The sequence below is a fragment of the Lineus longissimus genome, chromosome 5 (assembly GCF_910592395.1).
Source record: "Lineus longissimus chromosome 5, tnLinLong1.2, whole genome shotgun sequence".
NCBI classification, from domain to species: Eukaryota; Metazoa; Nemertea; class Pilidiophora; order Heteronemertea; family Lineidae; genus Lineus; species Lineus longissimus.
Window position 1 is genome coordinate 19,072,454 of NC_088312.1, and position 13,757 is coordinate 19,086,210.

The window sequence follows — 13,757 nt, forward strand, 5'->3', positions numbered from 1 at the left end:
AGTATACAATAGTCATTTAGTCTATTCATAGCTATGCCACATACATGAGCAGAAGTAAAGTCTCTTACCACGAAGAATCTTCCTTCAAATCATCTTTCATTAAAAAAGGAGTATCTCGCCGATGTAGAAGTAGAAAATGTCCCGCTGTAAAAAGCGTCCGTCCCTTTTGTATTCTGACGGATTATGGTACACTTTAGTATAAATGTAGTTCTATAAAGGCCACGAACGTCAATATATCAGAGATTAAAGTGCATATAAGAGACTATTTGTTCCCCGGACATTCTATTCTCGGACATTTTAAACTTATAAACCGGCACTGAGGGTGTTTACTGCTGTAGCTTATGGAATACCAGTTGTTGGATGTATCGGAAAAAGGACCCAGACAATCCAGTGCAAAAGTTTCTGCACACAAGTGTCGCGCCCTCTACTCAGGAACTCTGCATTGCCAGCCCTGCATCTCAAAACAGTCCTAAATAAAGATGAATTTAATGCACCACAACACCAAACTATGCTCTTAGACAACACTATAGGAACAATACAGTTAGACTACACTACATTCAGTATATCCATTACCACGTGCAACGTTCATTTGTTCACCACTTTCCTCAAGCAGAAATCATGTGGGAATTATTCATGTCAAGTGAGAGGTTTTGACCAATCGAACCCCCGTATGATCATAGACGAACAAGTATGATAGCTCTCTTCTGATTGGTCTTTACCTGTCAGGAAATCCTAAATTGCTGCTTGGGGAAAGTGGCGAATGGAAAGGATGCACAACATCGACCATTAAATGCCTGGGTCGTTCGTACAATGTTTACCCGTGCCCCCTGAACTTAGAAAGAAAGGTTTTTGACCTTTTTCGGCCAACAAAACTATGCATCCCCGTGGTGTTTTTTTGGTTGTAAATTGAAAACCCCTGGCCTAACTACAGAATAGCCGGGACAGGCCGGCTATTCTGCAGTTGCTCCAAACCCCTTATGGTTTTTGACTCCTCTACGGGTTTTTCACTCCGCTGAGAAACCTTTACGGAGTGCATATTCGTGTTGGCCGAACAAATCTTTTTCAACAGCTGAAAAACCTTTTCATCTACGAGTGTACAATGTACAGGGATAAGGCAGAAGTGAGTACCTTATCAAATGCACCATGCGTGTACCCATCATGTTTTGCACTGTAGTGTAACTCAAGTTTATACCCACCGCTGCTGCCACCTCTTGAGATAGGTTAACACTAGCAATACCAGAGGGTCACAGGTGAACAATGTTGTACGAACGAGTCCTTTGGCATCGCTCATAGGGAAATAATCACTGACATTTTAGTATGTTATTGGAAATTTATTGGTCCCGAAAACGCCATTTTTCGGCGCTGTGAGAGCTTGCGTCGGACCTTTAACGAAGACAACAATAACCTTACTGAAAATGGCAGTGATTAGTTTCAACACCTTTGCGTGTTCTTGTTACTTTCGCGGCATCACCTTCTTCTTAGTTCTTCTTAGTTCTTCTTTGGCGTCTTAGCCCTTTCCTCTTCCTCCTTATGCAACTTTTCATACTCGCCAGTCTGCAATGTGTTTATTTTGCCGGCCACCTTCTTCTCCAAGCTGCGGACAACTGAAAAACATGGAAAAGATTTGTAGCCTGGTTCCACCATCGTCGGGGTTAAGTTGGGATATATTACCTAACAATGAGGGGAAACACTCAGAATCCGAATCACTCAAAAACGCTACACCGGTCAGTAGTGCTCAGCCGGGTGCTCAGGCTGTAGCCGGTGATTGAACAACTCATTTTGAGTTCTATTGAAAGGTTTCGATCATAGACCGTGGTTTTAAAGTGTGATAAGCATAAGTCGGATGATGACCTCTTCCGTAGTTAATCTGAGACTGACCCCCTCCTTCCCCGGCCGAATCGGCCTCTACCACCGGTCACAGATTAAATGAGCACTGCCGAGTATTCCACTCCGCTTTCGCAGGATTTCCACGGGCGTGGTTTCGTACCTTTGCAAGTAGCCTCCACGACCTGTGATGTGATTCCCGGCAGCTTTTTATATTCGTCCGCCCGGAAAACTTTCGACTCGTCCCCACCAGTGAAGTATTGACTCAGCAACTTCTTACTTCCACTATTTCCCGAGGGGAAATTCGCTTCCGCGCCCGTGCCGACGACGAAGAGGTGGATCCCCTGTTTCATAACTGCCAATGCTTCAGTGTAGGCAAACGTTGGCCAAGAGGGGGCGCCATCTGTGATCAAGATCAAGATCTTTGCGCAGTTGCACCGCGCACCTTCCTCATACTTCACATTCAACATCTGCGTCCGCGCTATAAAAAGGGCGAGGTGCGTATTGGTGTTGAAATTATCATCTGGCTGCTTTATCGAGAGAAATTTCTTACGAATCGCCGAAGTTTTTCTTTCTTTATTCAACTCATCAGATAGCCAGAGGCTTGGAACAGCTTTGCCAGAGAATTCGATTAAGCCGATCTTCAAGTCCGTTTTTGCTTTCACCATTTCGTCAATCATCCCCACCGCAAATTTTTTTACTTCTTCGAAGTCCTTTGGGGGTATGCTCTTGCTGTTGTCAATCACAAACACCACGTCGAGGCCTTTGGGGGGCTTGCACTTCCCGGCTGAAAAAAATAATTGTACAAATGGAACTTATACAGTTATACAGGCCAATAATTATGGCATGATATATGTTGCAATATTCAATAAAAATATTTTTCATGCAATATTGATTTTTGTTCATTCATCGTTTCATTTTTGATGCAATGTTACACTTTTTTATGCAATGTTAAAATTTCCATTCAATGTGTGTTCATATTTGATGCAATGTTACATTTCTTTATGCAATGTTTACTCGATAATTGTTCATTCAATATTTCATATTTGATGCAATAATTCACTTTTTTCATACAATAATGCTCAAATTTTCATTCGATAGTTGCCCTGATAATGATCATTCAATGTTTCGTATTCGATTCAATGTTTCACTTTTTTATGCAATAACGATTTCTAAATTTCATAAAATGATCATGTAATATTTGGCAATTATTCATTCAATGTTGGCGGAAGCTTTTTCATTCAATATTTTGCGAAAATATTTATACGAAAACTGCATTGTGGGCTAATCTAATCATTGATTGGCTAATCTCGTGACGGGGAATAAGACAGACGTACCAAAAACTCCATTGTTGTGTACATGCTGTCAATGGCTGTATATGAATGAGACCAAACCATACAATTGTGATTGTCGTGACAGCCTCCCTCCAAGCTCGTATCAAACGACTTTGGAAAAAGTTGTGTACAATGTGCTAGTGGTATTGTAATCCTTATGAAATAACTGAAAGAACACAGCTCTTAGATAAAAACACAACTTGTTCTCTTCACACCTGGACTCTGAATCCTTGAAAAGACGCGTCACAAATCACAACAAACCCACATGTTTGATTGTTGACAAATACCATATTTGGGTAATGACATCACCAATCTAATTATAATATTGTAAACTGGCTTCTGATTGGTTGCTAAGGTCGCTAGGCAAATACCACATTGCATTATCCAAGATGGTTGCTCTTTAGCAGACAACCAACATGACCAAGGTAAACATCATCAAAACCTGCATTTTCTAACAGAATCCAATCAGTTAAAGACTTAATTACTAGTTTAACTGATAAATAAACACATATAGCTCATATATATTACAGTATATCGCTCCTATTCCACTACACGAGATTAGTCAATCAGCGTTTTCGTTTCTAAGATTACCCACAATGCAGTTTTCGCATAAATATTTTCACAGATTATTGAAAGAAAAAGGTTGCGCCAACATTGAATGAATAATTGCCAAATATTGCATGAAAATTTAATCGTAATTGCATGAAGAAAATTGAAAACATTGCATCAAATATGAAACTTTGAATGCATATTATCGAATGAAAATTTGAACATTGCATGAAAAAAAGTGTAACATTGCATCAAAAATAAAACGATGAATGAACAATTATCAGGGCAATAATCAAATGAAAATTTGAATATTGAATGAAAAAAGTGAAACATAGCATCAAATATGAAACATTGAATGAACAATTATCGAGTAAACATTGCATAACGAAATGTAACATTGCATCAAATATAAACACACATTGAATGGAAATTTTAACATTGCATCAAAAAGTGTAACATTGCATCAAAAATGAAACGATGAATGAACAAAAATCAATATTGCATGAAAAATATTTTTATTGAATATTGCAACATATATCATGCCATAAATAATCCAGTTATTTTGCCATTTTCTGCTGTCAAAGAGGATATGAAAAGTGCACAAAACAATTCACACAACACAGAAAACCCCATGCAATTTGTCCCGATATAACCATTTATGCGTTTGACACTAGATTACATAACCAGGCCAGCAACTGACTAGTAAAAGCCAGGCGGTGGGTTCTCCAAAATCTGTCACTATCACTATCTGAAACAACCACTCAGCGACAAGGATTTACCTTTGTCACACGATACCGCATATTGACAACCATGCAAGGCTTTTACTCCATCTTACCAAGAATAAAAAACGACTGAAATCTTTATCAATTCTTGATCTTACCAATTTTCAGGTTAGTAAGGTTGACGAGCTGTACATTTAGTCAATGGTTTGCGAGGATGAAAATCATTAGTTGCTGTTTTAAAAGGCATCATGAGGTCAAATGTAGAACTGACCAATTATGCTCCAAGGGTATTTGTAAATTCAGTGTATATCAGAATAAAGCCTGCATGCAGAGATTGCCGACTACAAAAACAGACAGATCAACCAGGATTGAAAATGCAAGACTTTCTTTCAAGACGAGATGTTCCCCAATAATTTTGTAATCCTGAACACATCTTTCAAGTACATGTTGTCACTGAGCCATACTACAAGGATTGGAAGAAGGAACAAGAGAGTTGGTTAGGATTAGAGTTGGAGGTACTGGCAGGGTATGGGAACACCATCTGGCAAGTTTTATACGAAGGCCATCGATCTGTTGATGGTACTTTATTCCCATTGATTACCATTTCAATGATAGGCCAACTACAGCGAGTTTCCAAAGGGTGGATCATGTTATATGCTAGTATATGCTCTAACACAGGCCTATACATGCAACAAAAATTACCAATCTGTAACAGAAAAAAAATCAGATCTCTCTGTGGTTTATCATGCGGAGCCGCTGACCCAAACATTACGTGTCATTTCAATGACGTATAGGAGGCGTTGCTATGAGAACTTTCTGGCATACCCAAAATTCTAGAACCAATTCGGGTGGCAGTACGGTTCACTAGATTTAACTCCGCATCAAATCACCGTAGCCGCCTAATACCATGGCCGCGGCGATTTAGCGGAATCAGCGGAAACTGCGGTATCTGCGGAAACAGCAAAACGTACAAACGGTATAAGAATAGCGATATAAGATATGTTATTAATATTTGTAATATTCCTTATGTATCAAATAGTTTGAACCGCGATATTTATCAAGCATTTCGGAAAACAGCAACATGGAAAATTGGTCTGCATTTTTGGGACCATTTCCACATCGGTTGCAGCTGGGTAAGGACAAAAGGTGGCGAATATTACAAATATTTTATTTCTTTAATGTATACTGTTTTTGAGGCTTTTTACGCAGATTCCTAAGTTTCCACAGATTCCGCTTATCGTCATGACCACCAGCAGGATGGGCTAATGCTGCGATGTTCTTTTTGATACATACATGTATTGCTGATACCATGAGTCTTACAGTATTTTGGAGGTCCGATCGAATATTTAGTAGTATGCACGTATATCACAAGTGCACGAATTCAGAAGTTTTAAAATCAAACGGAAATCAATATAAATGTCTGCTACAATGTACGTGAATTGTACAAGGCGGCTTAAATCTTCATGACCAAGTATGATTGACGCAAAAATATCGTTTTGGATCGAGTGGTCTTTGTAATACATTACGAACATTCTCTCGTAGCGAAAGGAATAAAAGCAGAGATACATGACTTTACAGACGGTCACCAAGCCCATCCCTCCTCAAGAGCTTGACAGCGGATCGGAGCCTATTTCAATGGGCATACCGTAAAGTATTTGACGTCTCGTGCACAGAATATGAGTAAACCTCACCTACGATTTCCACGACTAGAGCTTATCCTGTCAAGATCAGAGCTCAACGAGTTTTTGCAGACATGTAGAAATGCAAAAGGCCAGGGTAACCGGAATGACGGACGAGGATATGCGGTGGATTGACAAAATACCCGTGGACCAGGAATGATGATGACTTGGCAGAAAGAAAGGGTTTCAGGCCAATTCATCCGACACGACAACAACAACAAGAGACCGGAGCGCCACTGCAGCGAGGTTAACCAGGATGGACACAATACAGTACTCACAGCCCTGCTTCTCATCAGTGTCATCTTTGCATCTGCGTTGCCTGTTCAATTCTATTTCAAAACAAGGGTACAAAATAGTAAGATTTCATGCTGGCTGACCGATTTTGAAGCCTAAACATAGACAGGAACATCGGAATCGCCCAAAGAGAAACCAAATTGTTTAGAGTTGCCTAAGTTTATGGTGTCGCATTTTTTTTATACACCACTTGGATATTGTAGATGGACAACTCTTTTTTAGTGTTGATACGCACGACTTGGCATTGGGTCTAACAAGTTAGTTGGTTAAAACAATTTTGTTGTTCAGATGCCTTCCTTTGTTTATATATTTACTCTTGGTGTCAGAGTTGACCCAGCTACTTTCCAATGAAAAATAGCTATGAGCCGATTCATGAAAATGTATTGAAAAACCCAAAATGCCACTTTAGCATGTAAAAATAACATATCTCACACCCTACTTGTCCCTTTACAGATTTTATCCGTTCTATAAAATAATTCAATATTGAACACGAATTGGAATAATTCTGTAAAAACGCACTGAATGTGAACAGCAATGGCGTTGTGTAGACTGATATGCAAATTCTATGATTAATAAGTTTCAGCGATTCTGCGTTCATTCTTTTCTACCTGAGCCACCAGTAAATGCACCGATGACGCGCCCCTTTAGACCGTTTGTTCAATATGTAATGTTCAGTCCTCTTTTAATGACTTTGGTTCAATACTTCTAACGCTAATTTGAACAAATATGTTTCCGAATGGCCTTGAAAAGTACTTGTGACCTTCTTGTGAACTTGCACTTCAACACAAACATGTACAGTATATGTCCTTACATGTACATCCCCATCATCGCTTTTTGACCCATTCTCCAACGCAGACATAATATTCAAACATATTCTCTCTGCCAGTATCAGCTTCCATGCTGGAAAGTCACTATGCATTTTACTTTATTGTGTAGTGTAACTCAGAACTGAAAATGGCCGCTGTCACGGATTCGTACTTAATTTGGGGATGGAATATTGTCTGGAATATCTTCTCTTAAAAGGAAGATTATTTTTATGTAAGCACTTTTTTCGTAGCATATGTAAGATTATTTTTCATTGGCTTGTCAGATGTCACCGGCGGTTTAAAGCTGCAGGTGGGCAAATGTTCAGTATCATTTTTGAATTTGCCAACTAAAATAAAATAAGACATTTTTGAAAAACGTGATAAACGCCAGCTTTTCAGAAAAATACAGAATGAATTTGCTTGAAAACATGTCTGCTTTCGAGATTGGAATATTTCCTGAAAGCACGATGATTCTTTCATTGGCTTACCAGACGTCGCCGAAAGCCGCAGGGGCATAGACAGAATTTCATTATAAGTTTTCAATTCGTCAACTAAAACAAAAAAAAACATTTTGAAGAAAAAAAAGATGAACGCCAGCTTAAGATTTAACAATATATATCATTTTTGCAGCGTTTTTCATAGCATTGAACATTGATCAAATCGGTGAGATTATTACATGAATATCGATCTCAAAAGAAAAAAACCCGTGCTTTTGAGGAGTTATCAAATATTAGTAACACATCACAACATCCATATGGGCACGTCCGTTTGGGAGATATTCGATCCGTACAGGCGCATACCCGAATGGGCGCGTTATAAGGCGCTGACTTGAACTCAATCAGTTAAGGCCATCAAGCAGGTACTCAGCCGGGATTGGAACCCACGATAGATCATTAGGCCCTTGCTTTCCATTGCGTACCGCTGCCCAATGCTTGGTCCGACACCCAAAGATTACGTATCATAAAACCATGGAAATTGCTCAGGCACGGATCTGGTATTAAATGTATATGTAGGTGTTTTAATCGAAACTTTCGCTAGCGATAGCACTACATGTATGTTAAAACAAAGTTATCGTTTGTTGATATGACCAAGAATAAACAATGAGTGTATTTGATACGACATCGGCCGCACTTGCAAATGACAGTAGGCCTATACCAAAAGATAATATCATCAGAGCAAAGAAGCGAATGTTGGTGTAAAATATCGATGTAATAAGTGTAATGGGCTTGCTGTATAAAGTGGATCTCCTGGTTCCGACATAAGCTTGGGGCACACTGAGGTAAAGGTCTGCTAGGTCGTGTCGCAGAGGTTGAAAAAACGCCTATATTAAAGCGAATTTTGTACTACGAGGAATATATTGCCCTTCCCGCGCCTCAGTCGGTAGCAAGGCAATTGATGAATCAAGTCATAACGCTAGTTTATGAATGAAACCCTATTACGGGCCCTTGTTCATCAGGCCGAATCTAGCTAACTAATCTGCGGCAGACTCTTTAATAGGAAATGAGAAGGTATAATTCTTGGTACATTTTTCTTGGTGAAAATGTCAAAAGAATGCTAAAGTTCTGATCATGCGAAATCCTCTTTCATAGAAATTGAAAATTTAGTTTCGCAGTATCAGCGACAGTGGGACTGTGTCGTCTGAGTCAATGCCATCAAACAAAAAGTGCGCTTTTCTGTACTGATGAATTGAGAAGACCTCTGCGACATGATAACGCCGACATTACCCTCGTCTTTGTGCTCCAAGTTTAAAGTTCCGCCTCCAGACATCCATTACTCACTTTTTGACCTTCCTACAACTTGAAAATAAAAACAAATCACACTCCTTACCCGCAGTGGTAGCCAAAGAGATATAAATAAGAATCCCCAAAATAACGTAAAACGATGCCTTTTTCATCTTGCAAAAAAGCTGGTCAAGTCTTCAAAGAGATAGCAGCTTCCAACCGTTATCCACCGAATCGAAGGAACACCTCACACCTCAGAAGATCGCACACTGCAAAAGGCTGTGGCTGACTGAAACTTCTATATCAACACGTTGCTCATCCCGATGAGAGGAGAATCGAACTTTGTTTTCGCGGGCCAGCTGTTAGGACAGCAGACGTATTGTATGGCTTGGGCTTTGGTCTACTCAGGTCAACCGCAGATGATCATTAAATGTTTCGATCAGGACTCTTTTGACTTCGATCTTGTCAAAGTTGATGTTGTTTTTGACAACCGATGCGGAAGGCCATGCTCGTTGTACTGAGCGCCGTTTGATCCACCAAAGAAAAACCTTTACTTTTAAGCGCCCCTTAAACGAGCCATTTTTGTCGCATGCGATGACCAGCGCAAACGAGATATTTTGTCACTCGCGATGATGATAGCAGGTCGCAGCGACAAATATCGCTCGTTTGCTGGGCGCTTAAAGGATGAACATTCGTAGTAATCTGATGTGATCATATGTTGAAAATATGTTTTCATTGCTCAAGTAAAGTTCGGTCATTTAATTCCTCCAAATAAGTGAGTTTTGTGTACGTCAGTGACCTTTTTGTACAGCATTGTATACCTCTGTTTGTAAACAATCTCTTGCCTAACAATGGAGGTTTAAAAGTTGGTCCCTCGAACCGCCTTACTCCCCATTTCACTTCCGCTGCTCTCGGCACGCGTGGCAAATCATTGAAAGCGACAAAGTCATTTCGCTCCTGGAAGCAGTAGTGACGTAATTAATGGTTTCCGGCGCGCGTGTTCTGACCGAGGCTATCACGTGGGTTGTCCGTTCTGACTCGGGCGTGTCATCTCATTCTCTCGATCAAAGCATCTCTGGATTTTTCCGGCGCTGGACATATCTTGAGCAGAATCGCTAGCTGGCTGTAGATCACAGGTTGGTACATTTTCTTTTAATTTCATACCAGTGTGAAAGTAAAATGAGCCCCTCATGGAGAATAGTCCATGCTCTTTAATAGACCAAGATTGGAGCCTACTCCCTAGCACGATTGTACAGATGAGTCTTTTGTGTTTACCAGTGGGCCAGACTCCTATTGTAGATCTATGTCTAACCAGCAGATAAGACCATTTCGTCCCTTTAAAAAGAAAAGGCCGTATATAAGTGACATTCTAATATTTTCTATTTACATTTTTTTAAATCATAAAGTAGCGTATTTTGGTGTCAGTCTAAATATTGCTGAAGTGAAACCCCTGAAAAAAGAGTGTATGCGATGGAATTAACCATTAAACACAGTCAAAAGTATTTTTGTCGTCTTGGGCGGAATCTTTCTCGACGGGGTTGGGGGCTGCTCGTTCGAACCCCTTTGCTACGCCTTCAAGTTCTTCATTGGCTAAAGGTTATACTGCTGGCGGGTTTGTTTGGGACACCCTGTAATAATTTGCGAAAGATTCCCATGAAGGCACCCACTGGGCGGCGGCTGCAGCTGAGAAATCATTCACCAGTCCTGCGAGCATTATAGGCGAGTAGCCGTGGGTTACACGAAGTTTGTAAAAAGTGACTTACGCAGGCTTTAGACTAAAAATTTGAATACCATGTCGATAACTACTATATCTGTAAGCCTACATAACAGTCTAATTTGTTATTTTTACCAGAAAAACAAGGAGCAAAATTATAGTGTTAAAAAGTTGGAATTAACGTTTCTTTTTTCAGTTTATTATTAAGCATGTTAGGTGCACAGAAATGGTTGGCACGCTTTTTTTATCAGCTGCGTTAATATTTTTAGGGACTTGGTAAAATCTAGATGACAATAGAAATGGATGTAGCACAAGGGATACTTCAATAGCAGTAAATCTCACCAACAAAATCCACATGGACTTGTCGCTAGGAACGCCTTGCCAAGCACATGCTCATGTCCTGAACTAAAGTCAGCGACACGCCAGACGTTCAGACAGTGAAAAAACAACGGTGCAGTAAAATTGGATTAAATTCTATTGTTCCAGGATTATGGATAGGCCACTGCTCTGTACACCGCAGCTTTGTAACTTTTGTTGGAGAATGTCAAAGATGAACTCGCAGTTCCAATGATGTGGTAACATCTTCAATTTGATTTTTGGAATGAATAACACGGGTGACGTGATCTTCTTCAGCCAATAAGCGCAGGTTTGACTGTGGTGATTTGCTCCTGGTCGCGATTTCGTCTTTTTATTATAGAGATCTAAGTCGAACCATGTTAGCACCAAAGATTATTTTTACACTCGTCCTCTCCTTTCTTTTGTGCTTTGATGCAACATTTTGTGACGTCACATCCGCAAATGATGTCACATCCGCAAATGACGTCACTATTAACAATATTGCAGACGACACTGGAACGGCAGATACAGATGCAGTATTCACGGAAACTTCAACTATTCATCAATTTATAACATTAAGTGAAATGCCCAATGATACGAGCACAAGTGATAATGCTGCCCAACCCTTGCCAGCCGGATGTACGTACCAATACCTTGTGGCACATCACATCGACGAATTAGTGTTGGTTCGAAATTTGCAGCTGAACCAATGGATAGTTATGCTGCCGATTGCCTTGGTAGGTAACATCCTAGCGTTTATAGGAAACTACGAGAAGGCGGGTAGAAGCTCTCCCCACTTGTACATGACTGTTCTCTCCATTATGGACTTTGTGGCTCTGGTGGTACGACACGCCACAACATATCTAGAGCTCTACCAAGTCCCAGTTGGACAGGCTGGATGCCATCTTCTTAGTTTCTGGAATTATTTCTTTGACGGCATCGCGATATGGATTGTTGTGATCATGACGGTGCAGAGGGTCATTGTAGTAATGATGCCACTTAAGGCAACGCAGATCTTGACGATCAGAGTAGCTGTCACGACGCTGGTCATTTCGACTCTATTGCTAGCCCTCTTTAGGATACCTGGAGAACTTGCAACCCTCTACATGTGGGACCGTTCCCGGGACAGCTTCATGTGCGACCTCGACACAGGATATCCAACGGCCATTCCGTCTCGCTGGCTTGAATCAACCTTGATCGGGTTCATCCCGGCTTTTGTCCTGGTACTGAGCAACTTCGCCATCGTCTTAGGTATCGCGCTTGCCGGAAGGCGACAGGCCGCCATGGTACAGGGCAGTCAGCAGAAAGATAGCGCCAAAGAGCGCCAGGTCACTATCACGATGTTGGTCATTTCCGTATCGTTCGTGACTCTGACCACACCCAGAATGGTCTACAACATAGATGCTGACTTCGCAGACCTGTACGCTACCTGCGACGGCTTCATGAATTTCACTCGATTGGCCATAACGAGCTACTATCTTTTCGACTTGAATAACTGCATAAATGGCTACTTATACTGCATAAGCAGTGCCAACTTTCGGCGTGACCTCAGCAAGAAGCTTTGCTGCTTCACACAAAGAGGTAAAAGGGGTTCGTCCATGTCTAACAACTCGCGAAATACCGCTATAAGTATGGTGTCTAATGGTGACGTCTCGAAATATGGAGCGCCGGAAGAGACGAAGCATAATCAAACAAATATGGCGGCTTAATCAGCGCATGAGAAACCAGTCAATCAGATTGGGGTGTTCACCATATTTTTCTCTAATTTTCCCTTCTTATACACTAAATTACAGTCTAAAAAACATAATGAAGGAGTCGACGACATTAATTTTTTCTCTCATCAAAAGCCCTTTTTCTAGGTAACTAGACACTAAAGCCGGTGAGTAGTGCCCCTAACCTGGGAGGGGTACATGGTTTGCATTGACCGCTGCATAACTGACAATAGACCACGACGCGTTAGTTACCAACGATGTGATCGGGATATTAATAACATATCCTCTGATGAAATATGGCATCAGTGATCATTCTCTTTTGTGACCAAAGACGTGTGTCACTTGATGATCACTCTTAAATACTTTGTAACATCCTCATGCTCGCCTTTTGGATGTCAGATATGATTATTGTATTCCAAGTCCAATATGTGGCAGCGTGAAAGCGAATGAGCAACAATTTTAACCGCATCGACGAGCAGTGTGCCTTTGACAAATTTAATAAAGAAGGCAAGTCCATATTAGGAAGGTTTCACAATCCCCTCGAACGTTGAAGTACGAAGTTCTGTGGTGTTAAAACAAGTACTGCGCGAATTCATTTACGCGAGGAATCCAGCAACTCCAAAACCATGGTCAGTAAAATGCATTTGCATGCTTCGTACTTCGTAGCTGCAAGTGTCGCGAAACCTGCTTAATGTAAAGGGTATCACACACAGCTGCTTTCTCTTATAAGTAGAAACTATTGATGACTGTCTTAAATTCGTATTGAATGTGTTTTCACCATGGCGAATCGAAATTGCCGTAATTTATTTTCACGATTCGTCACTTTGAAAAAACATTGGGGAAACGTTGGGGCAGGAGCTATGGGGTCAAATTGGATGTGTTCCTGTGGCTAATAAGTTCAGTTTCGGGGCTCGGTTTGGATTGATTCAGTGATGATTATATTCCTCGCACAGCTATAAATTGTTTTGATGTACGGGATATAGGGGAGACACCAATCGGTCAGCTCGTGTAACTTAATCTGACCTAAGTGGCTCCTGCCTATACTCTCCCTTTAACGCCACCACGG

General features: G+C 40.8%; 2 protein-coding genes across 3 annotated transcripts; one reads left to right on the top strand and one right to left on the bottom strand.

Moving 5' to 3' along the window:
- Positions 1-351: 351 nt before the first annotated feature.
- On the bottom strand, positions 352-9,241 carry LOC135488429 (collagen alpha-1(XX) chain-like). Its single transcript, XM_064773038.1, has 3 exons — positions 9,036-9,241; positions 1,988-2,611; positions 352-1,604 (listed from the first exon to the last, which is right to left on the bottom strand). Exons 1-3 carry the CDS (start codon positions 9,100-9,102, stop codon positions 1,489-1,491), a joined length of 807 nt encoding a protein of 268 aa, XP_064629108.1. The 5' UTR covers positions 9,103-9,241; the 3' UTR covers positions 352-1,488.
- A 764-nt stretch (positions 9,242-10,005) lies between these two features.
- LOC135488669 (rhodopsin-like) lies at positions 10,006-13,725 on the top strand. Of its 2 annotated transcripts, none has more exons than XM_064773330.1 (2): positions 10,006-10,065; positions 10,913-13,725. In XM_064773330.1, the coding sequence occupies exon 2, from the start codon at positions 11,357-11,359 to the stop codon at positions 12,686-12,688; it is 1,332 nt and encodes a 443-aa protein (XP_064629400.1). In that variant the 5' UTR covers positions 10,006-10,065; positions 10,913-11,356; the 3' UTR covers positions 12,689-13,725. The 2 variants fall into 2 exon arrangements, with proteins under 2 accessions (XP_064629400.1, XP_064629401.1); XM_064773331.1 differs by having other exon boundaries at positions 10,007-10,065; positions 11,130-13,725.
- The last annotated feature ends 32 nt before the right edge of the window (positions 13,726-13,757 follow it).

What these genes read in the sequence shown, in the direction of transcription:
- LOC135488429 (XM_064773038.1), bottom strand. Translation starts at nt 9,102, where the DNA reads ATGAAAAAGGCATCGTTTTACGTTATTTTGGGGATTCTTATTTATATC. An exon ending in CTCTTTGGCTACCACTGCGG is followed by an intron (nt 2,612 to 9,035) that starts GTAAGGAGTGTG and finishes TATTTTTTTCAG; the next exon opens with CCGGGAAGTGCAAGCCCCCC. An exon ending in CGTGGAGGCTACTTGCAAAG is followed by an intron (nt 1,605 to 1,987) that starts GTACGAAACCAC and finishes CATGTTTTTCAG; the next exon opens with TTGTCCGCAGCTTGGAGAAG.
- LOC135488669 (XM_064773330.1), top strand. Translation starts at nt 11,357, where the DNA reads ATGTTAGCACCAAAGATTATTTTTACACTCGTCCTCTCCTTTCTTTTG.